The 23,677-nt window shown below is 37.4% G+C and overlaps 1 protein-coding gene across 1 annotated transcript in view; it reads left to right on the forward strand.

Moving 5' to 3' along the window:
* The window catches only part of KCNQ1 (potassium voltage-gated channel subfamily Q member 1), a gene marked incomplete at both ends in the record, with an annotated part of 343,099 nt that overhangs the window by 86,569 nt on the left and 232,853 nt on the right, over positions 1 to 23,677 (forward strand). Inside the window, 10 exons of the mRNA XM_084262844.1 lie at positions 819 to 945; positions 2,668 to 2,746; positions 3,302 to 3,398; positions 4,010 to 4,150; positions 14,378 to 14,488; positions 16,429 to 16,524; positions 18,706 to 18,828; positions 19,851 to 19,992; positions 21,301 to 21,327; positions 23,230 to 23,295. Coding sequence (XP_084118970.1) covers positions 819 to 945; positions 2,668 to 2,746; positions 3,302 to 3,398; positions 4,010 to 4,150; positions 14,378 to 14,488; positions 16,429 to 16,524; positions 18,706 to 18,828; positions 19,851 to 19,992; positions 21,301 to 21,327; positions 23,230 to 23,295 — 1,009 coding nt within the window. The remainder of the gene's footprint in view (positions 1 to 818; positions 946 to 2,667; positions 2,747 to 3,301; positions 3,399 to 4,009; positions 4,151 to 14,377; positions 14,489 to 16,428; positions 16,525 to 18,705; positions 18,829 to 19,850; positions 19,993 to 21,300; positions 21,328 to 23,229; positions 23,296 to 23,677) is intronic.

Below are 23,677 nucleotides of genomic sequence, written 5' to 3' on the forward strand. Positions count from 1 at the left end.
ATGAATCCTTCCTTCCAATAAAGTGGGATTGCAGCTCCTTGCAATACTCGAGGAAAATATGCAGACTATGCTGTGCTCAGCCAGTCCGTAGAAAAGCAAGGTTTATCTGCACACTGACTTCCAAATCCAACATTATTGTACCTCTGTCTAATCAACAAGAATGCTGAATGTCTTCAGCATCTATCACTTTACAGGCATTTCCAAAGCCATGCCCCAGTGTAGATCTGCAGGTAACATAGAGCTCGATACTAGCAGTGCTTCAGGACAAGACCTGTGTTGCTGCTGAAGTTTCTAATAGTTGACAGTAGGATTGGAAAGGTGTGCTTGAGATCTCATTATATTTACACCGCACCTGACATGTTGGTAAAGAGTATTAGAAATTTTTCTTCAACCATGTGAGATTAAAGGAAGATTGAAAAAGTATAAAGGAGCGGGAGGTTAAGCTGACACAATAAATGGAATGTGAAGCACACCTCTTCCCAAAATGAAACAAAATGCTCATCATCTGAATACAGACTGCTTGTTTTCTTTGGCTCAGTGGGGAAACCTTTTGTTTGAATCAGACCAAGTGAGTTGCAGAGAATGGTTTTTGGTTTTAGCATGTGTAGACAAGCCAGACTGCATGCAATTAAAGTATTCCTACTTGCTCTTAATCTTTTCTTCCTTTAGTCTTACAGGCTTTTCTGTGTTACTTTTGGTATGGTTGACTTTTTTTTCACCTTCCAAATGTTATATTTTAGTGCTGTCGAATGCATTCTGAAAAAAGATGAAAGATGTACAGTAGAGAATTAATCTACTTCCCTGTCTGTTTCTTTTAGGAAATTGTATTAGTGGTATTCTTTGGAACAGAGTATGTGGTTCGGTTATGGTCAGCAGGATGCCGCAGTAAATATGTTGGAATATGGGGAAGGCTTCGTTTTGCTAGGAAGCCTATTTCAATCATTGGTGAGTATACACAGCTTGCAAAGTTGATATGAAGACTGAGTAAAACTTGTCCTTGAAAGTTTTGAGAAGTGGAATTTCTGCAGCAATTGCAGCCAAGTTCAGAGCAACAGCTCTTGTCATTAGCGTTAACACAGATGTGAATTTCTTTTCAGGAATCCGTGGCACTGTCATTTGAGAACAAATGTAACTTGGTTTGTTTTTCTAGAAGAGCAGAGTGTTTTCTTTTCACAAGTGATCAAAAGCTTTGCCAGAAATAAGTCTTGGCCATAGTCCTGTCTCCTGTGACCTCAGGATCCCAGACACAGTACAATAGCTACAACTGTATTTTTTTCCTTATTTTAAGGATACTGAATGGGCACTTTTTTTTGTCCTTTCCAGCAGCCATTTGAATAATTTATTATGAGCTTATTAGTTTATTTTGCACTCTAATTGAGCTACATACGGCATGGTGGGACATGATAGATGCACTATAGATACTTTATGTATCTATTGGATTAAAATACAGTTTTCAGTGATGTATTTGGAACTGGGCAACTGAATTCCCTAGATAGTCACTACAGTTGGCTTCCTAAATGACTTCAGTGATCTTAGAAATTACATACATATATTCCATATGTCATAAATAATTTTTTTTTAGAATGCTTGTTATGCATTTAACAGTGTCACTGAAAGAAACATAATCCAAAATCAATTTGTATTTTGTGAGCCAACATTGGGAGCAAGATGTAACGACATTTGCCCTGAGGCACTTAAATTATAAATAGATTATAACAATATTCCTCTTCCAAAATCCAGTTTGTTTAGAGGTATTCTAATCCTTGCTCTGTGGCATGTGTTGTGGTGTTTTGTGGGGTTTTTTTTTTTCCCCACTACTTGGAGATATTATTTGTTGTTGAATGGAGGATACAGTTTTTAAGTTTCCTGAAAATTTATGCAATTTGTATCTGGATATTTTTACAGTCATAAAATTTATAAGTTAAGCAACGACTATCTTAGGTGAGACTACAACTATAAGATGGCTTTGCATCTTTGTACTCTGTCCATTTCTCTTGAGACACAGAACACAAGGGCTTCTGAAACATCATCCAATTTATTTCAGTTTGAGAAGCAAAATAAAGTTCCCCTTTCCCAGATCAAGGACTTTCCCAGTATCAAGCACGATTTCATTCTTCAAAATACAAAGTTCCTTTCCAGCCTGAGGCACAGAGGTCTATTAAGGTACAGTCCAAGGGTAATGACTGACTTAAAGTAAATTAGACTCATATGCAAATTCCAATTTTTCTCTCCTTTCTACACCTGGACAGATGAAATAATAGGAAGGCAAAAGTCTTATAAATTAACACACAAAACCTCTGTTTGTGAATACAATAACCGTCAGAGAAAACAAGATACACAGAAGAGTTAATGAGTAGAAACTGCTGAAATACCTCCTGGGTTTTAGCTACTAAGGATTCCAAGCTGATGAGACTTCTTTACAGTAACTCGTGTTTCTTTCATCATTCATCTAGTATGTGGCTATCTTGGACCCATCCCAGTAAAACCTTTCTGTCATATCACACAGTTATATTTTTTTAACGCGTTACAGCAGAGATTTCTTGACATATAAACAAAAATCTTAATTTGTGGTGAGTGTTCATATTGTTAAAATAATATTGGCATTGGTTCCAGTGGCACTTGCAAGATGGTGCTAACTCATTTGTTCAATCGACTTTTATTTTCCAGATTTAATTGTGGTGGTTGCTTCCATGATAGTTCTGTGTGTGGGCTCTAAAGGTCAAGTCTTTGCAACCTCAGCCATCAGGTAATTATACGCAATAAAAGAAAACAGTGCTGTCTGAATGAGGTGAGGTTTGTTGGTTGTTTTTTACCTCCTACTTCAATTCTTGTACAAAGCGATTTGATGTTCTGAGAGTCACGTAACAGAGCAGATCACCAATGATGTATGGATGTGAAATGATGATCCCATCAAGTGTAGGGGAAATAAAATTTTCTGTATGTTGTCTGGTTGTAATGCATTTATGTCTCATGGTGGTAGAGGTGCATGTACCCCTTTCTTTCTCCTAACTAGGTGTGTTCTGCCCAAATGCTGATTGAATTTCTTGGCTCAGTTTTATGGCAACTCTTTCATGCTTCGTGTCTTTGATGTATTCAAGCTGCCGCTTCATAAAATGCATGTAGTTACTGGCTGTGAGTTCCTAATGGACTGAATCTACCTTGTGCTCAGGAAGGTCATGCCACTAGGTTTTCTTGAATGAGAGAGTACAGGGCAGTGTACTGTGCTCCTCACACTAGCTGCAGCAATGATCTGGAAGTGCAGTGACTCTCTGAGAAATAGTACTTTAAACTTGTCTTCCAGGGGCATCCGTTTTCTACAGATTTTACGCATGCTGCATGTTGACCGTCAGGGTGGTACATGGAGGCTGCTGGGATCAGTAGTGTTCATACACAGACAAGTAAGTTTGAGTACTCTGAGGAGTAGTATAATAATAATAATGCAGAAGTCCTTGTATTCAGAACAGCATATAAGCAGACATGCTGGTGATGTAAAATATATTTAGTATGGAGGCAGGCAGTCATTTTTACCAAGTATGGCTGTACTGCCTTCTTCAAGGGAGCAAAAGTTACTAAAAAGATCAAAAATATTCCACTTTCACAAACTTTTGGCTTGTAGTGGGATTTAACTGCAGAAAACGAGACTTCTGAAAAGTAGTCTGACTATTTCTAAAAATATGTATTCCAGAGTTGTTTTGAATATGGCACTGGTTGAAATAATTACCCAACTGCTTTTTGGTGATCAAGGTGTTAATGGATCATGTTTGAGGTGGCTGTTTTGACTGTGCTAGAAATGTGCGTGCTGGGCCAAGTCAGCAGCTATTGTGTCAATTCTTTCACCATTGAGCTTGGTGGATTTTTGTTAATTTGCATATCCAACAGTCACTGTCAATATTTATTAATTGTTGCAATTACATTCTTCTGTTCCAATTATCTTTTACAAAACATCAGTGATAAGTAATTTGAGTGTCTCAACAATATCATAATGCCATTATTTTGTTTCTCTTTGCAGGAACTGATAACTACTCTCTACATTGGATTTCTGGGCCTAATTTTTTCCTCCTATTTTGTGTACCTGGCTGAAAAAGACGCTGTAAATGATTCTGGAGAAACAGAGTTTGGCAGCTATGCAGATGCCCTGTGGTGGGGAGTAGTAAGTATTGCAATTTCACATGTACTAAAAGTAGTTATCACCTTCAAATATGGAGTACTAACAGCACTTTGAAATGGCCTCTCACTGTTTCAATACACCACCTGGTTATGTAGTTGGATGAAACGAAGAAAATACCATAGACCATCAGTAGTTTTATCTGGTGTTAATAGTTTTGTGTAATCCAAAGTGATCAAATTATGCATACAAAGAAACATCTATTATTTCTTTTTCCTGTTACTCCTTCTGTTACAGTGATTACTACTTGCTGCCTTTCTCATAGTAGAGCTCCACCTTCAGAGGTGATGAGAGCCTTGCTAAATCAGGTCTAGCATTTGGGGTGTTTGTGTGTGTGTGTGTGGGCGAGTGGTGGTTTATTTTGTTTTACAAATGCAAGAAACCCAATGAACAAATTTCCACCCCCACCCCACCCCCCTAGATATCTACTGTTTGCATTTTGGCTTGGGACAGTAATTCCCTGTTTGTTCAGAAACGACTAATTTCAAAACAGGCAGCATCTGAGATAGTTAAGAAATCAATGCACAGGAATGATTGAAAGGGATTACACTGCTTTGGAACCCACTTAGTATCCCTATGTGGTATTTGTCTGTGCTATGTTAGCATACCATCTTGCTCAGATTTTTCAAAGGTTTCTCTAAGGTGCTGCCCTCCTTTGTGGTGCAGAGGTATGTTTAGTTCTGCTAACAAAGTTCTGCTTTCTTGATCTTACTCTAGTGACAGTTGTCTCTCTTTTCATTTATTATATGTACTCACTAGTTTGGCAACCCTATTCTGGGATTATATTTCAGTAGACATCTTAATTTTGTTGTTTCTGTTAGTAATAATTCTCTCTTTCTTTTCTTGCATGATTCTATGATATGCAAATATCATGGCTGCTCTGTTCTGGGATTTCCCATCTGTGTTTCCCTTTCCTTTTCCTATTACAGTTCAAAGAAAGGTACTTTTTGGAAGCTGTTTGTCAGTATGAGCATTCAAGCAATAACTTGGTTTTATCTGCTTTAATTGTATGTAGCTTAGTAAAACAATCTGTCATCTTTAAGTGCTACAGATCTTTAAAATGCATCACTAATGGTTCCATGCTTGCATGCTCAAGATGTGCTGATCTTCTAGAGTCTCCTATTTGCTTTTCTAAATTAAAAGTCATTGTTTCTTCTTTTTGTTAAGAATGAGGCTACTAGTAAGCCTTATGTACAAGAGCAATAGGTCTAACACCTCCATTTCAATAATAAAATGCACATATATGTATTTTTAAGAAATATTTTTAATAAACCTCAGTGTGTGTGCTTATGTAAGTTTCTCTCTACAGACAGTGCCAATTGCTGTTTCAGGAAGGAAAGGTCTATTGATCAGCAGGTCTTCTGGTGCTAAAAAGCATATGCAGCTGTTTTTTGAATCCGGAATTCAGAATTCTTTCCTCTCGCTGTCCGCTATGGTTAAGGAAAGTCTCTCTTAATGTCAGAAAACATGCTGTATAGCACAAGGAAGTAGCTTTCTGCAAGTAGCTTTTTCAATGCTTTCATGTCATCATGGCATTTTTCTCTTCCAGTGCAGTGGTCAGATGACTCTGTAATTAACAGTGGCAGATGTAGCTGCATTTTAAAACACATGCTGTCATTGATGTTGGCATTAAAAATTGAATATGTGACAGACCAGATTGGCTTACTAAAAATACAGTAGAACCTTCCACAGAAGCAATACAATCTGTCAGGATATTGAAATATTCTCCTTCCAGTGAATTATTGCTCAGTTAATAAACACACTAGTTCTTTTGTATTTCTAGTTACAATAAACTTACTTAATCAATAATTTTAATTATGATAATATTCTTTCTCTGCTATAACTTGTATTATGTTGTAGCATGCCATTTGTATGACTGCATTCAACAAACCCATAATGTAATTACTTTTTTATATTAAAAGTAGAATTTAGTGTCCCTCTTCTGTTCTGAACACGGATGCTATACTGCTAACTGCTAAAAAGATTTAACAAAGCATAGCTAAGGTGGATGCAGGTCCATCCATTTCTAGTGTTTTGATACTCTAATACTCTTCATGCTTCCTGATAGGAAAAAGCCCTGTAAAGTTAGGGCAATAACTGGAAGGTCACTAAAGGCGTTTCCTAATGAAGGTCTCAAGCTCCTACAAAGACCTTCTCAAAGCATTATGTCTCAAAAGTTTTGGTAATATTTTAGTCAGAATTTTCAGAATCACTTAAACATCACAAATTCTGGTCACTGAAAACCTCAGTCTGTTTTGAACTGGACAAGCAGAAGAGAATAATCCACAGCTCCTGTCTCAAACACCATCATAGTTATGGGATCTGTCTGACAGCATGGCCAATCTCACTTCTCTGAAGGTGTGCTTACCTTATGTAGTAGAGTATACTTCTAAAAGAAAAGTATTTTATGTTTTCACACCCCTCTTACTCTACAGCATTAAACTTTTTTATCCCAGCATGTGCCTACACTACTAAACAAGTTCTTTGGGTAGTGCAATAGAATATGTAGCATAGTATAAAGTAAACCATGTGAAAGGTCCATGTTACCACAACTAAGCTACATCTGGAATTGGGTACTTCTATTACTGTGCTTTGCTGACTATAGACATATCCATAGGGGACATAACTTGCAATTAAATGTTCTTCATTGTCATTGTTGTTATTTATAAATCTGTATTTCTTTTCCATTTCCATATGTAAATTGGTCTCCTGGGCTTTATTTGAATTTCCTTGAGAATTTTGCCTGTAGGTGTTCACTGTTCCAGTTTATGGGCTGCTTGAAGAAACCTAAGGTTACCTTGTGGCATGGAGTAGAGACTTGCATGTATTGCCACTGGCTTTGAATGCAGCACGTATTGTGTAAATCTGCTAATGACTGCATATCTGTATGTCTTTCAAAAGAGAAGTTTAATATTTGCAAGTAAAATACAAGTAACGTGATGCATCTTTCAGCTCCCCAGTGTGAGTATTTAAAACTAGTCTGTGTTTGGTGTTCTTCGTTTCTAGACTAACACTCTTAAAAGACCTAGTGTACATTCTGCACAGTAAAAAGAAGAATTTAAAAAAAATTCTAAAAATAAAAAATAAGATGATAATTGTGCTCGCCACTTCTGTCAACATGACCAGCTTCAGAGAATGTTATCAGCTCGCTGTCTTTAGGGGGTTTCTTTCTTGTAGGTTTTTTATGTGTCCTGTCTCCCTCCCACCATCCCCCCAGCCCAAGCACTAAATTAAATCATGCCTCAGGCAGACCGAGGGGAGCTCTCCTTTTGATATCCACTGAATGAGACACAATTTCCAACCTTCACATCTGAACAAACATCCTTCAGGAAAACCATTATGTGGATTGTGCTAACGGTCTCTTTGATCGTGAACACTCTTTGCCACAAGCGATTATTGAATATAGCCGTGCATGGATATTACACCGTGCCCGTTCCTTTGAATTGGATCGAGCGGCTGTCTGTGAGTACCAGCTTGAGTTAAGAGTCTCTTGATCATTCATCGATACAGGCTTTATCACCAAGGACCTCATTCAACAAAACATTGATAAGTTTGTTTACTTCCAAGCATACATAAAACCATGTTCCTATTTAGCAAAGCCTTTCAATATGTGTTTAATGTAAATTGAAAATCAAAATTGTGGGAAAGCTTTGCTGAAAAGTTGCAGGAAATACCACTTGAAACTACACATGTATTGAACTTTTGCTAAATTAGAGCAAATCCTATTTAATTTATAAATAGTTGAGTATAAGTACTGAAAAATTGCCACATAAAAGGGGTCTTGTGTTATTCAAAACCTTGTTTTCCTCTTTCTAAACTGCAAAGCAGCTGAGGATTGTACACTGACTTCAATGTTAGACAGAAGGAGACAATTCATTTTTATTTCTTTTGTGGTTTACAAGTCAACAATACCAACTACATGTCTGTTACATCTTTCCCCATCCCCTCTAAATTTTTGGGATGAAATGTTGGGGGGAGGGGAGAAGTTGTTTATTTTAGGAAAATTTGGAGTGGGATTGGAAGATGTAAGAGTTAGTATTTTTAAATTATTTTTGCATGCAGTCTCTGCATCTTGCATCTGTCTTCTCATCTCTAAGCTTTAACTCCATGGCCAGTCGCAACTACATTTTGTTCTCATTAAAAAAAGATCTGTAGGATAGATGTGGAAAAATCTGTTAAAGTTCTTCATTGCAAAGCACAGATGTAGATGTATCTAGAGAATGCTTTTAGGACTTAGTTTCTTAATTCCCAAATCTTTAAAACCCTATGTAAATGTATCAAGGAGCTGGGAGGGGGAGGGGGAGTGGGGGGTGGGGAATTATCTGCAGTTCAGATATTTTCAGCAGTTTCTTTCCATCTGATGAAACAAAAGTAAAGTAAAATACAGATGATGTTCTATGTCAGGATCTAGAAAAATGCTTATGATTAAGAAATTTAGCTTTTGCTTAAATTTCAATAATTAACACAAATTGTGCTCCTGCAGAAGTGGCTTTGTAGGAGGCTGAACCTAACTTTGCTCTTATTGTCCTGTCATATGAGTAGAATTATCCTCATAGGAAGATGTCTTAAAACTTCTCATTGAAGGTATTTGGCTACCTAGTATATGCTTAAGCATTTCCCCCACCCCACACCCCTGTTATACCTAGATTTCACTGTTTCTTTTCAGCGTCATGACTGTGTTTTGTGAGGTATAATATAGTACTAATACTGAATGGAAAACAAATAGCTGCAGAATTTCCATGAACAGTTCAAAAATTGTAGTCAGACCATCTGCATCTGTTGGTAACTTTCCTCAGCACTTCCTTCAGTATCACATGGAGACACAGAGGGTACTACTTCAACTGTCTGCTTTTTCTGACATTCTTTGTGCTGAACTGGTCTGTTGAGCAAGAAAGGAGGTAGATCTGGATAAGAGAAACTTCCCTACAACAGGCTGAGACCTGTACATGCTCAAATTCAACACTGGTGAGATCAAGTCCAATAGGCAGAGCTCGCTGGTGACTTTGCTAGCAGTGTGACTGCAGACCTCCCCCCGTTTCCCATTCATCTCATTAGTAAGTGGAGAAGGGCTGGCACACTGCAGTCCTCCAAAGAAATTACCTATCACTGTGCTGTAAAATCTAAACCACCATTAATTACCAGGCTAGGATACAAAGCTGCTGGATCTCCTATGAGTTGTATTGCTTGTGTCCACATATATGTTTACTGCTGAGTTCAGAGCTGAAATTGTAATTTCACTCCAAGTAAAAATGATAATAATGATCAAATGAAAAAAATATAATAACCATATGCCTGGGAGATTTTAAATCTTTTTGCTGGACTGTGTTTACCCAGGTGAACCCCAATACTTTGCCCATACTGTCACTACTAATGAACAGTTCTTCCTATTTTGAAGCAAGTTTATGTCCTGTATCTTGTCATCTTTGAGAACTACTGCCAGGATGAGTGAAAACAGCTTTTATTTGTGAGGCTAAACACAGTGAGAAAGGGATTCAGCAGCCTTTGGTGCACATTCTGTTGCACATGTGTGTAGGGCACAAGTGTGGTTGAAGAAGAGGGGAGAGGGATAAGATGACACCATGAAGTGATGGAACAGAAAAACAAGGCTGGAAACACATCTTTCAGAAAAGAAGACAGGAGTCTACAAGAATGTCTGCTACCATCAAAAGCATGAAGTTCATGGATAACATCCTAATAAGAACATTGAGGGAAAAGCCAATTAGTTTTCAGATGGAGCTGCATTGCCAAGAGATAGTGAGTGAGATGAGATAATGTTGCTGACTTGAACTAGCCAGAAACTAGATACAGCAATGAGAAAATTCCTTCAACCCTTGTATTCTTACTGATTTGGTTAAAGCTGCTGTAGTGCCTTTTTCAGAACAGACTTTGCAAATTTATGTGAGCTCAGCACTTCAACTGAATTTCCATCAATTTGAAATTTTTTAAAAGATTCTTCTAATTTACCTCTGAGGTCTCACGAGTGGAGATGTTTAGCTTGGGCAACTGCTTGATTAGGAGGTTTAAAGTGGCAAGTAATTTGTTCAGAACTGGTTGATGGCTGAAAATGACACCTTGATGTGGTAGATCTTTGATGTGGGTAAGATCCAAAGCCAATGGCTAGGCAGCATTGTGGGTCTATTATTTGAGACACACAATCTCAAGTTAATATATTCTGTTTGTTGTGGTGGCAGTTGAATATGTAGTTCCATTTTATTTCATATCTTAAATTATTAGAAGTGTTTCAGCATCCTTCAGATGGGGTTGTGTCTCAGTTCAAATACAGAACTGCATCAAGAATGATAGTTTGAGCCTGCAATAACAAATGTATGAAAACAACTTTGAAATTTTAAGAAGAAAAAGAATTGAAACATCCCCCTTAAATGTTTGTAATAGTAGTAACCAGGAAGTCCTTTCTTCAGCTTTGGATTACAATTTTAATTCCAATGTTTCAGAGCATGTTTCCTGTAGAACAGTCTCTTAATTTGTTCATCTGAAGGATGTAACTTGAGTCTTCTCAGTGCTGCACATAGAAGTGATGGGGAGCAGAAAGTGGAATTTCTCTTCTTATTGCCAGCATCTTAATATGCACAAGGAATAAAAATATAGCAATTTGGAAAAGAATTCAGAATGTTGAAAGATCACTAGGGGTTTGGTTTAGCTTTATACATGTTGCATACTTCACAAAATAAAATCTTGAGTGTCTAATATTTGCATTTGTTCAGCAACTTGGAAAGATTCTACTTTGTATTCAACTTGCATGAATGCAGTTGACTGGGTAAGATGTCAAGCAGTAGAAAGGCTTCTAATGTGTTCATTAGACTTAGGTGTATGGGACAGCATTCAAACCATTTTGCAATTTACTACAACTGGAAAGAGGTTACAGAACCCATTGGTGTTTCTGGTATATTCCTTGAGTTGCTCTTGTATTACTTGGTTTATTCAAGATGGGTATTTCAAATGGCTCAGAAAATTCTGAGTTGTATTTAGTACTCAAAGCAACACCCAGTGCAATTGATTTTGAAGTTGCAGTGCTGCAGATTTTGAAACAAAGTTAAGGTGAGTTTCCCTTATTTGCTTTAATGTTTGGCTTTTTAAATCTTTTAGCTTGTGTTTGCTTCGTCAGTCCTGTGACATCTGCCTTTTTAAAACCTCTGAATCATGCATCCTTGTATTTTGTAGCTGTTTACCCAAAATTTTGCCAGGCACGCAGCAAGGATTGAATCAACAGGGTGTTGTTCCTCACCTGATTAGTTTGCTGTGGGCACTTTGGCCAGATAGTCTTGAATAGAAACCATTCCCTATTCAGTGCTGACAGACGCTACTATTTCTTCTTGCTGTATGGATTTTTGGTTTGTATTTCCTCCTTCAGACTGCTGATGCACATTTAATAGGAACAAGATTACTCTTAATACCAAAGTCTGTGGTGATGTACATCACATCAAAATTTTGAAATAGTCAATGGATTAATATGATTTTGCTCCTATTTAAAACAATTAGTTTTACATACTGCTTTTCAATGAAAATTTAATGTGTGAGCTCTTGCATCAATTTAATTTCATTATATCCACATATTTACTATGCTAGAGTAGAAGTTGTGTCAGTATTTCCATATATAAGATCCTATTTTACAACTGTAAAATTAGTATTGTACTCTTTAGGGGGTTATTATCGAGCTGTAAAAACTCATATAGGGCAGAAACTTGGCATGTAAGGTTTCAACAACTATCTTGGGGGAGGAGGGGGAAGAAAATGCAGTTTTGGATTACAATGGATTTGTCATGAGGGTGGAGAATTATGTTAATTTAAGTACACACTTCGATTTGCAACCCAATTTCCAAAATGTTTTTTAAAAGCTCCTAAGAAAACAGCACAGAAAATATTTTCTTGTGTTACTGATGCCTCTTGTACTCAATTCAGAAGGGATAGACAGGGTGGGGGTGGGAAAGGGGAGATAAATACTTTTTATTTGTATGTGAATTTTTCTTCAGCTTTACTTCAGTCAGCTCAAAAGCACTAATTTCTTTTCATGTTTCTAGTTAATGAACATTTCAACATGAAGTTAAGATTGTAACACAGAATAGTTGAAGCATAAACCACTATCTTCTTCCATAGTCTTTTATGTAAGAAGGTATCAAAGGACATAACTTTCTCTCAGAATTATATCTGCTTTTGCAGACCACATTTTTTGAACAGGAAGTTGTAACTACAGTTTAGGATTTTGTGACAAGATAGATGATATGGAAGATTCCTTATCCTTTCTCTGCTTGGCTGAACACAGTAACTTAAGGGATGGGGCACAATTCTGACAAGTTCTTGCCCGGAGCAGCAGATGCACCTCCTCTATGACTGCCTCACCTTCCCAGGTGACCTTGCATTATAGATATGAGGTTCTGCAAGTGGAACCAAACAATGACGAGGACGATGGTTCATCTAGCTTGGAGGTTACTGAGGTTAAGTTGGCCTATGAGCTGTGTCAAAATGACTTCCATGAAGAAAGAAGATGGGTCATTGTCATAGGAGACCCTCTCCTGAGTGGAACAGAAGGCCCAATTTACTGACCTGACGCACCTCTTAGGGCAGTCTGCTGCCTCTCTGGAGCCTGGGTTGAAAATGTGATGAGGAAGCTTCCTACCCTGCCGGACAAAATGGGAATGGCCAGTATAGATTATTGCTTGGGACCAACATCCTCTGTGTCCTGGGCAGCTGAAGCCTGTGTTGTCAGAAGAAAATCGCAACAGCCAGCAGTTGAGGTATACCTCAACTGCTACCTCAACTGCTTGAGAGCTTCATGTGGTTTCATGATTTAGTTTGGCTTCTTCAAAGTCCCAGATAAGAATCTCTCTAATTTCCAAATTCAGAAATAGCTTGTGGCATAGGTTTCATGGTTTAACCCCAGACAGTAGCCAGGCACTACGCAGCTGCTCACTCACCCCTCTTCTGCCAGTGGGATAGGGGAGGAGAATTGAAAAAAACAACTTGTGGGTTGAGATAAAGACAGTTTAATAGGATAACAAAGAAAGAGAATAACAATAATAATAAAACAAGTGATGCACAAATTAAACTGCTCCCTATCTGCAGGAAAAAAGGCAAGACAATGCCCAGTCTGGGATCTTGCTCTCTGGCTCATCTGGCATCCCCAGTTGTATCTGGAGCATGACATTACATGGTAGGGAGTATCCCTTTAGCCAGCCTGGGTCAACTGTCCTGGCTGTGCTCTCCCAGCTTCTTGTACACCTAGCAGGGTGTGGGAAGTTGAAAAGTCCTTGACTTGGTGTAGACATACAACTACCTAGCAACAATTACAAGCATTGGTGTATTATCAGTGTTATTCTCCTAGTAAATCCAAACCATGGCACTATATCAGCTACTAGAAAGAAATTAAATTTATCACAGCTGAAAATGGGACAATAAGTGAATTTAAATTGCTCTCCAATGCCAAGTGTATGCTCCTGCTCCAAACAAATCCATTCTTTCCTTGAGCTCATTCAAATAATGACTTATTAAGCCTTGTTATGCTACATCACCCTGGTGGTAATCTTTACTTCAGTGTTTTGAAACCCAAACTCAACAGATGTTTCCTGCATGTGTGCATTAAATTATCTGTGCTTGCTCTTGATGTGCTATATGATTTACTGATTTGTTAGACTATGTTTTCAGGATCTCTACTGCATGGAAATTTTTTAGCCTCTATTGCTATTTATGCCAATGTTACTCTCTAGAATGTTTAATGTCTGACCTCAGTTCTAGTCCATGGTTACTATATATATATACACACACACACTCTTTTTCTATGCAGCAATCCTGTAATACTCTCAGCAAACATCTCCAGCCCATAAAGAAAATCAGCAGTTCAGAACTGTTGGCAGCTTCTCCCTAAGGAAAATGTATGACATGGGCAGGCAGCCCATATCCCTGTAACTTCATATGCTCTAAACATGCCTGAGTCATGAAGACTTAAATTAATGGTTTTGCTTTACAAGATTTAAACATGTATTTTATTGTAATTAAATTTCCTGTACCTTTTTCTATCTGTTATAGGTGGGGAAGCAAACCTGGAGAAGAGAGTTACCTTCATTAATGTTGCACAGGTTGTCAGTGGGAGAGTTAGGAATGCAACTAATGTTTCTTTAAATTAAAAAAGGAAGAAAGAACAACCACCAAAAGCCGCCACATTAATCCTCACTCTAATGCTTTATGTAATTCTCTTCACAGGTGACTGTTACAACTATTGGCTATGGGGATAAAGTGCCTCAGACCTGGATAGGAAAAACCATTGCATCTTGTTTTTCAGTATTTGCAATTTCATTTTTTGCACTACCTGCGGTAGGTTATCCTGTGCTTTTGCTGGCAATTTGACTCATTAGTTGTCAGAGGAAAACTTTCTTACTGACTCTTTAACATCTAATTTAGCATGATATTGTAAAAGCTTTGTTTTTAACTTTTATATTGTAGTTAAAATACATGTAGCTTGTAGAAGCAAAAAAGCTTCTATAAGTAGTTAAAGTAAATATGCAGTGTAAGGGATGTTGAATTTAAACTACTATTTCTGCCCATCTCAGAATTGGAAAGGAAATTATTTCTCATGCTAATTACATCTGGGCTCAGTAGCCTAGTGATGTTTCTTTTTAAGGCGTTCACTCATAGTGTACTCAATTGATTAGGTTCAGGGTGAACTGTAGAGTTCTTACACACATCCTTCTAGCAAAGCTGTGGAAAAGATGTCACTGGCAGAGAGACAACAGTAAAGAGTGGGGGATGCTGGTATAGCTCTTTACCCAATTTGTCCATGGCCAAAGTCCAATTTTAAAAGTGACCTAGGGCTGAGCTTTTAAAAGTGTTATGGCACTTTGTTTGCACTGACAACAGAGTACCAGGTACTTTCTAACAAGAAACAAGGAATACCAAGGACAAATTCAAAATCAGCAAAACCCAAAATGTTCAGTACCAGGGGTAGTTAATGGCATTTTTTTCACAAATTTAACCATACTCCTGAACTGTGCTGTTCAAATGTTTGTGCAACCTGAACTGTGCTGTTAAAAATGTTTATTTTTTAGCAAGTTTTTCTGTTCAGTGACACCAACAGTTGCATTTGCAGATGTTAGTGTAGCTGGGGCAGGGAGGTGGCAGGTTTACATATAGGATGGATGAGAAGAATACACTTCTGTACCAGTATGGTCACAAAAATTCTTTACAACGTGAAATAGTAACTATTAAAAATCCAGTGGCTTTTTAAATGCAGTCAGTCACTTGAAAGGTACACAACCTTTTGCAGAGAGTAATTATGTGTAGATATTTAACCTCTTCAGCATCAGTTTACCTTTAAAGCATATTCTTCTTCCCCCCTCCCTCTGCCCCCTGCTACATTCCAACTCTTTGATCTTTACCAAATGAATGTAATAGGAAAAGTCTTTCCCGTTCCTTTCAAAACAGGTGATGATTAATACAGTTCTTAGAGGTTGAGACAAGATTGCTGGCTGGTCTGACACCTCAACTACCATAGGTAGACAATGAATTCTGCTTTTGTTGAGTAGGTGTAGGCGTGTAAGCTGATTTATAGAAGAATTCATTTTTCTGTTACTGAAACCTATGTTAAATATGTTCAGAGCTATGCAAATTACTACAGAAATTACTCACTCTATACTTAATTTTTGACTTAATAGTTACACTGCATTCAGGGAGGCTATGTTGGGTTGTGCACCTTTCAGTGGCATTAGTCTGTGCCCCTTGTCCTAAGAGTGGATTGGATGGCCTTGTGCTGAACCTTTTTCTCCTCTGTGTCCTCCCCTCCCACCATGGGTTACCATATGGAAATAGAAATTACCCTACTACAGTTAAAAGGTCTTTCTCATGACCAGAATCATGCCCTGCCAAAGCTTTATTCCCATAAAAATGGAGTTAAGCCATCAGGTTGTTATTTCTCCCCGTTCTGTCACTCCCCTGCACAAGCATTTATGAGGCTTTTAGAGGGTATGAAATATAATTTCTGCTCGCTCTTTAACATTCAAGCCCAGCTGACTGCAGACTTTGGATCAGGGCATAACAATATTCGTAGTTGATTTTAACAAGTAATACTAACTGAGTCTAACAACTTAACAGTATTAAGTCATTTCCTCTAAATAATTAGTTAGGTTTTATGATGCTGAATAGAAGCTTATTAATACAACATAAATTGGCAAGCTTGCGTGTCGTGTTTTTCACTCCTTAAAAAAAATAAAATTAAATTAAAAATAATTCTATGGGTTTTTTTTCTTTTCTTCCCACAGGGAATTCTTGGTTCAGGCTTTGCCCTAAAGGTACAACAGAAACAAAGGCAGAAGCATTTCAACCGTCAAATTCCAGCTGCTGCCTCTCTCATTCAGGTACTGAGTTCCTGCATTTTTCATAGTTTAATTTCTTTCCATTTATAGTTTTTTGTCAAGACTGTTGGAAGTATTTCCATGCCTGATTCCCATTAAAAATTGTAAAGGCGTATTAGATGCATTTTAAATAGTTTTGGAAATACCACCTTTAATATAAACTAATGAGAAGAAAAGCTCGCTCCTAAGTCAGTACAAACTGTGCAATTCAGCTGGTTGAAATCAAAGCTGAAGGCTATCTTGTAGTTATTGAACAATTTACTTGGAGAAGATGTTATGAAATGTTGTGCTTACAGTAATAAAGAACAGAGAGGAGGCTTTATGTAAAATAGTACTTTTAAAAATACATAGTTGCTTATAAGGAAAAATGTCAGATATGCTTCATTGTCCTTGGGGCAAATAAATTCTATAAATCTCAAATTTAGGAGAACTAAGTCCTATTAAATAGGAAAATCTTGTCTGAACTTTTCAACTCCAGGATATATGGTTGGGAACCACTGGAATTCTGCAAAATTAGTAGGGTAACATACAGGCAGAAAAATTTTGTTCCCCTCTTTAAAATACAGTTGCAGTTCAGTGTCAGTAAGGTCAATGGGATTGTATCCTGGACCTCGATGGAGCAGCATCTCACCCTGGAGAATAATGAATATGGCTTCATTCTAGGTTTTTCTAGATTTTCCTTCCTCACTGAGTATCTACATGTAGCTTTAGAAGCACAGGGATCAAATTCTTGAAAAAAAATCTAATGTATGCTTAAGCCGTGTCATTTTTGAGTTCTCATATGACTTATTTCTCTAGCTTCATGAGTGAATGTGGATTTCCAGGTCAGGCTCTTTATGGAAACAGTAGCTAACTGTAAAGTTTATGCTTGAAACTAAACGGTCCCAGAGTTAATGTGAAAAAGGTTTAAATTTAGGACCCTGGTTATAGCCAGAGATTAGCCAAAAATCTTCAGACTCAGTGTGTTTCATTTGGATTGTGTAGTCAGAAAAAAGGTACGTTTTTGCAAAGAATGGATTTTTAGTGTTCCCACTGATTCTTTTGGGAAATCAACCCCAAATTATGGGGGAGCCTGAGACTGCATGTCCAGAATGTTGTACTTGGCTCCATCTGTAACGTTAAGGAGTGGAGGATAGACAAGTTGCTGACTACCTGTTCTTAATAGTGATAGTTACGGTTTACCAATAGTCTTCTAAAGGCCCAATGTAATAAGTGCTCTACAAGTAACTTACAAAAAGATTATTCTTAAACCAAGAGCTTTATGAAATAAGTAGAAGATAGGACAGCAACTGAAAGGATTGGAGTGATACTTTTTCCTGTAACTACTCCATTTTCTTCTAGCAGCCAGTTGTTTCTTTCAATGTCCTAAAAACCATGATGGGAATTATATGGTGATTGTCTAGTCCTTTACTTTCCAACTGCTCTCTCTTTCCTCTGTTGTTCTGCTTTGTTTTGTTTCTTTCATCTAATGTTTTCTGGCCTTTCCTACTTTAGATTTTTTTGTAGATATCTGTGTGTCCTATTTTCTTCACGTAGTGCATAAGTGAGGATCTTCCTTTTTAATTTGGAGTCTTAATTATAAATCAACTCTGATATGTTTACATATTTAAGAGAGAATGCAGTATTGTTTGTCTCTGGTCACATTTCCTAGCCCTGCTTTTCCTCCTTTTTGTCTTGGCACTTTAATCATTGTCGATTAGCAGGAGGGAGGATTGGTTTTGGGTGTTGGGTCCTGGTTAACTGTTGGTGCTGTTCCCTCATGCTTTCAGTCTCATTTCTCTTTGTGATCAGTGGTAGTACTCCTGTGAGGCAGGGAAGAACAATTTCTGTTAGGAGCCTGAAACACAGGATGCTATAGGCAAAATGCTCAGAGAGGGAAAGTGGGGCAGAGCAAGAAATTTGACCCCAGTACTTTGAGTCCAGTCTAGAATTCTCTCATTTGTTTGCTTGCTAATGTGAACAGCAGTTTTACTTGAAAAGACTCATCTTCCTTTCTGGCTTGCCCAGTTTGTGGTTTCTGTTTACTAAACAAGGATTCTAAACATGCTGCATTTGTTTCCAGTGGGAAAATTCAAGAATACTGTTAAATAGGGACTGGTGTGCTAATTTGAAATTACTTTGTAGTACAGATAGCGATGAATCTGATTGCGTTAATTGTCCTCTTGCTTAAAACTTTTGTTCTAGACTGCCTGGAGATGCTATGCAGCAGAAAACCCAGACTCTTCTACATGGAAAATATACATTCGAAAACCTGCCAGAAATTATCATTTGCTGTCACCCAGTCCAAAACCAAAGAAATCAGTGATGGTACCAGTAACTAACACTTCCTGTTACAGTAATTTAAAAATTTTAATTAGATTGAGTTTATTTACTCAATAGAGGCTATTTGTTGTGATTTTCATATAGATTATTATTTGGTTTCAATGTTTCATTTTTATTTCAGTTTTGAGATTTTCAGCATACAAATATTTTAAACTATAACATAATTTATTACAGTTCCCCATCTTGGCTTTTTTAATAGATCTATGGTTTTGCAAAAGAATAATAATGATCTAACTCAGGCACATCAGGCAGTAGCTTACAGTTGTTTGGAAAACTATAAGCAAAGGGGAAAGAAGAAAATCATTATTTCAAAACCAGCAACTTTTAGTTGTGGTGTGGTTTTGTTGTGTTTGTTTTTGTTTGTTTGGTTGTTTTTTTTTTAAATAAAACCCACAACAAAACTGTTGCTTCTCTCACCTATTGATTTTGTGGATTTATAACCTTATACAGTGAAGACTTCTTGTGCCTACATACAGTAGTATTTTCATATTAACTGGTTCTGTAAGTTAAGAATGTTTTTGTTTAAAAAACAGCAACAGGACAATTGAAAGATTCTGACAATACTTCATCTTCTGTATTATAAGTGGGGTGCATGGCAGTCTCAAGTTGGAAAGAGAGGCTGTTGTGCAAAAATCGTTCCTAGTATCCCCGGTTCACCTGAGTTCTGTAGCAATTTATCTGTTTGATTTTTACTGAAGGGATGATTTATTGCATCCATAAAGTGGTAAATAGATTCTAGAATGGATTTATTTAAACTGCTGCAGAGCCAGCAGATTTTATTTTTTTTTTAACTGCAGGCAAGGGATTTTCTAATGGCAGTGTGAAGAATATTAGTGATTAGCCAGTTTTTGCGGGATGGGGGAACTCTTACATAAAAATGTAATGGATCAAGCAGTTTTTTAGACTGGTTGCAGCTCATTGGGAATTGCATTATTGTTGAAAATATTACCGAAGAAACAATTTAATGTCAATTGATTTGAGTAATTTAATGTACATGTATTTTTTAGGTTAAAAAGAAGAAATTTAAGTTAGACAAGGACAATGGGCCTTCTTCACCAGATAGGATGTTAACTGTTCCACACATCACTTATGACCACGTGACGGATGACAGGAAACCTGAATTCAGTTTTGAATCATATGAAAATTCTGGTAAGAAATTCCATTATAAAACAAAAGTAACTGTAATGATTTCTATTAGTGATTTACACACAGGTCCTCTTTACTATCCGTAGGAGGGAGGTTGAGGACAGAACAAGCTCTTGCCATTCTAAACTAAGAATACTTTGCTTTTTGACTTTGGTTGCTGGCTTGTTTGGATGAGATTCAAGCATTCCTTCTAATGAGCTTGCTCCACTGCAGAAAAACTAAAATTACTTGTCATTTCTACCTACCAGAAGACGTATTGTCTCTGAGGCTGGTGCATACATTCCCCAATACTACAATTGATTAAAACTATAGGGATTAGCTGTCAGCTTTTCCCTGTGAAACTTACCCAAGATGTGTTGCTATTGTGCTTGTACCTCAACCAAAAAGGATTGACACGTCTTGGCTGTGCTGAACATAGTCTGCTACATGAAACCATCACGTGCTCCAGCCATCTGCTCAGTGGAGTAGGCTGTGAATCAAATTTTGAAAGCAGAAGTACTTAAGATAAATGTGGATCCATCTGTATTAACTGTCACTGTACAAAATGGTGCAGTATGAGGAAAAAGAAGAAAGGACTTTGATAGTCATGTTATAATTAATAGCTTGGTTATAGTTACTTTAGCTGTAATGAACTTTCAAAACTGAATTTACAACATGGCTTTTTTACAAATGAACTTTTATTAGAAGATTTTAATGTGCATTGCTCGAATTTTGGCAGCAAGAATGAGGTTTAAGTTTTAAAGTGTGTTTTATTGATTATAGATACCTTAAGTACTTATGTTTCTTCTCAAGAATTTGGCTGACCTGATTAAATTTAACAACCTTTAAAATAAGATAGCAATGCGGGCTGGCACCAGGCATATTTTAATTCAAGCAGAAAGTCTCGCACTTTTTTTGGTACGCTTCTGTCTTGTCTTCTGTCACATCCATGCTTTTCCACTCTTTCCTGGCCTCTGTTAAGAAATGATTGCAAATTGCATCTGGTGATAGAAATTACGCAGCCATTAAGAGGTGGGCAAGTACTAAGTTTAGTCTGTGTCTCAGCCTTCGAGTACTGGTACCTTTCTTTAAAACAGTCCTGTGAATGAGCTATACAAATGCTTAGAATATTTATAAAGTCCTACCTTTTATCAATCACTGAGTTTCTACGTTGATTAAATGGCAGTATGACTTACAGGCAGCCTACTACTGCTATTTCAAAAATCATCTCTATAGCTTTTAATAAAAGAATTTTCTCTAATTTCTTCTGACACTTACCTTTTTTCTTTTTTATCTGTGTTCTGCTCTTTCTAAACTCTTACAAGTATACAGGACAAACAGGAATGTTAAAATTGCTTGGTAAGTTGAGGAAAATAATTCTATCTATGGCATGCCAGCTTATGACAATGTAATGTTTGCTGTGCTGTTCATGTGTGTCTAGTGCCGTATAGTTTCTAAGAAATCTTTTGCGGACAAGGAGATGTAGACAGACAAAAATGTACAATTGCACCCACAGTTTCATTACAAATCAAAAATGAGCTCTCATTTATATTAGTAGATGATCTCAGAGGGGTGTTTATAATTAAGAAAAATTGCTCAGGTATACCTAACCAATAGAAAAAGATAATCTGCATATAAATAAAGTATAATTCATCCAGTAGTTATCTGAGCATTTCTAAACAAATAGATCGGGATGGAAGAAAACTTTTCAGATTTGACCTCAATATTCTGAGGTGCATGCATCTGTTCCTGTAAAAATGCTCTGTAGATATTTGTGAACAGATGGGGACCCATAAATTAAATAATTTATTTTACTGTTTGTCTGGATTTTGTGATCACTTAAGCAGCCATGTAGTCCTGTGATGTTTCTAATGTGCTTGCTTAGGCACTTTCTTAACAATTGAATGTTCCCCAAAGACTCAAGGATTAGAGTTAGGTTTAGGCACAAAACCTCTGTTATTTAGTGAGACTGCTGTGAGCCACCTGTAAATTGTCTGCTCTGCAGCCGCTAAAGACAGTAGAGGCTTCTTTTCAGTAATTGAGTGCATGAATGCTCTAGCTTGGATTAAATTGAAAATACAAGGTTCAGTTTCTCCTCTGAATCCATGTGGAAACACAGGCCCAATTAAAGGGGCAAAATAGCAGAAAACAAACTTTATCTCTTTGACTCCCTCTGAAGAGTCACTGATTTATGCCCTTTTCCAGTTTCCGCTTTTCTTCTGTAACATGAGGGATGAACACAGTGGAACAAGCTCAGGAGAGCAGCACGAGCCACAAAGTCACCTGTTTTACATGACCAAGAAATCCCTTCATCATGGGGAAATACCTGAGGAGCTTTGCCAGCCACCATAGGTTTAATTTCAATTTCCTAGCCAGGTAGTGTGATGTCAGTATACCTCAGAGGTTACCTAACACTGCTCTCACAAGAAAGAAATAAAGAAGGAAATAAAGGAAGGAAAGAGTTTGTTTGCATCTACTGTGAATCAGACTGCCTACGCAGAAAACTGAAGCTGCCAAGTCAAAAATTCAGAAACGAGAACTGAGGAATTTAAAGAATAAAGGTTGCTGATTGAGCTTTAATGTGGCCCTCGGCCTCCAGTCACGCATCCATGTGCTGCCCTCTCGTATTCAGTAAATTCTGGTTCTGACTTTCATCTGCCAACTTAAGTTCAAGTCTTTATGTTCCTGGATGCCCCATCTATTTTCCCTGCCAGCATCCTTGTGCAGTCAGAGAATTCCACCCCCTTTTATGGGATGTCCGTCAGCTTCAAACATTGGGTGGCAGTACTGGTCTGTCCACTTGGCATCGCTGAAAGCTGACCAGAAGCTAGCTACACCGTGGGTATGAGCCAGAACAAGAGGGATCCAACCTGTATGAGATTGTACCCTTTGGAAAGGAAAATGCTTGAGGAAACCGTGAAGTCAGGAAGGGGTGAACATCTAGAATAGGATTCACACGTAGGGAGGAATATCTTGCAGCAGGTGACACTGTAATGAAAAACATGTTTGAAGAGACATGATGGCTCCTCTGCTGAGGGTTTAATGTTCTGCTAACATATAATGCACACTAGAAGAGTTTCATACAAACTTTTTTCTGCAGTACTTTTTAATTTTGTTTTTAAAGGTCTCCTGTACAATATACTGTATTTTAGGCAGCTGAGGAGATGCAGACATACTTGTCTGGAACTTTTTTTTCTTTTGTTTTTCTCTCTCCTCCATCTTCTATCTCTTTGTTTTATGTGCATCTTTACTCTGACTCAGATTGTCAGCGCTCCTGGCCATCCTTTTCCACAGACCAGCAGTCTTCCAGCGCTCCTTCCTCTCCAGGTAAAGCTCATAATAATTCATTGCCTCATCACCTTTGTTAATTACTAAATCTCTGCAATGCTCTGTCTGGAGTTGCCTCCTGTGGCACTGAAAATTATAGTGCTGTTTTTTCAAGAAACCATAGGCATGTCAGTAGAATTTTGAGTTAAGAAAGTTTTTCAAGTTGTAAATTGAAAATGTTTATATAAAAAACCCTGACATTTTCTGCAGAAGAGAGATATTTCATAAATGCATTAAACTCAGATTTTCAGTGAAATAAATGCTTTAAAGTGTTTTAAAATGTGTCTGTACTTGCAAAAGAGGAAGTGTAAAATATTCTGTCGTGCTAGCCAAATACCCACTACTAGAAAAACAACTGTGCATACATGTCATATTGCTTATA

Source organism: Gallinula chloropus, assembly GCF_964237585.1.
Source record: "Gallinula chloropus genome assembly, chromosome: 4".
Taxonomy (NCBI): domain Eukaryota; kingdom Metazoa; phylum Chordata; class Aves; order Gruiformes; family Rallidae; genus Gallinula; species Gallinula chloropus.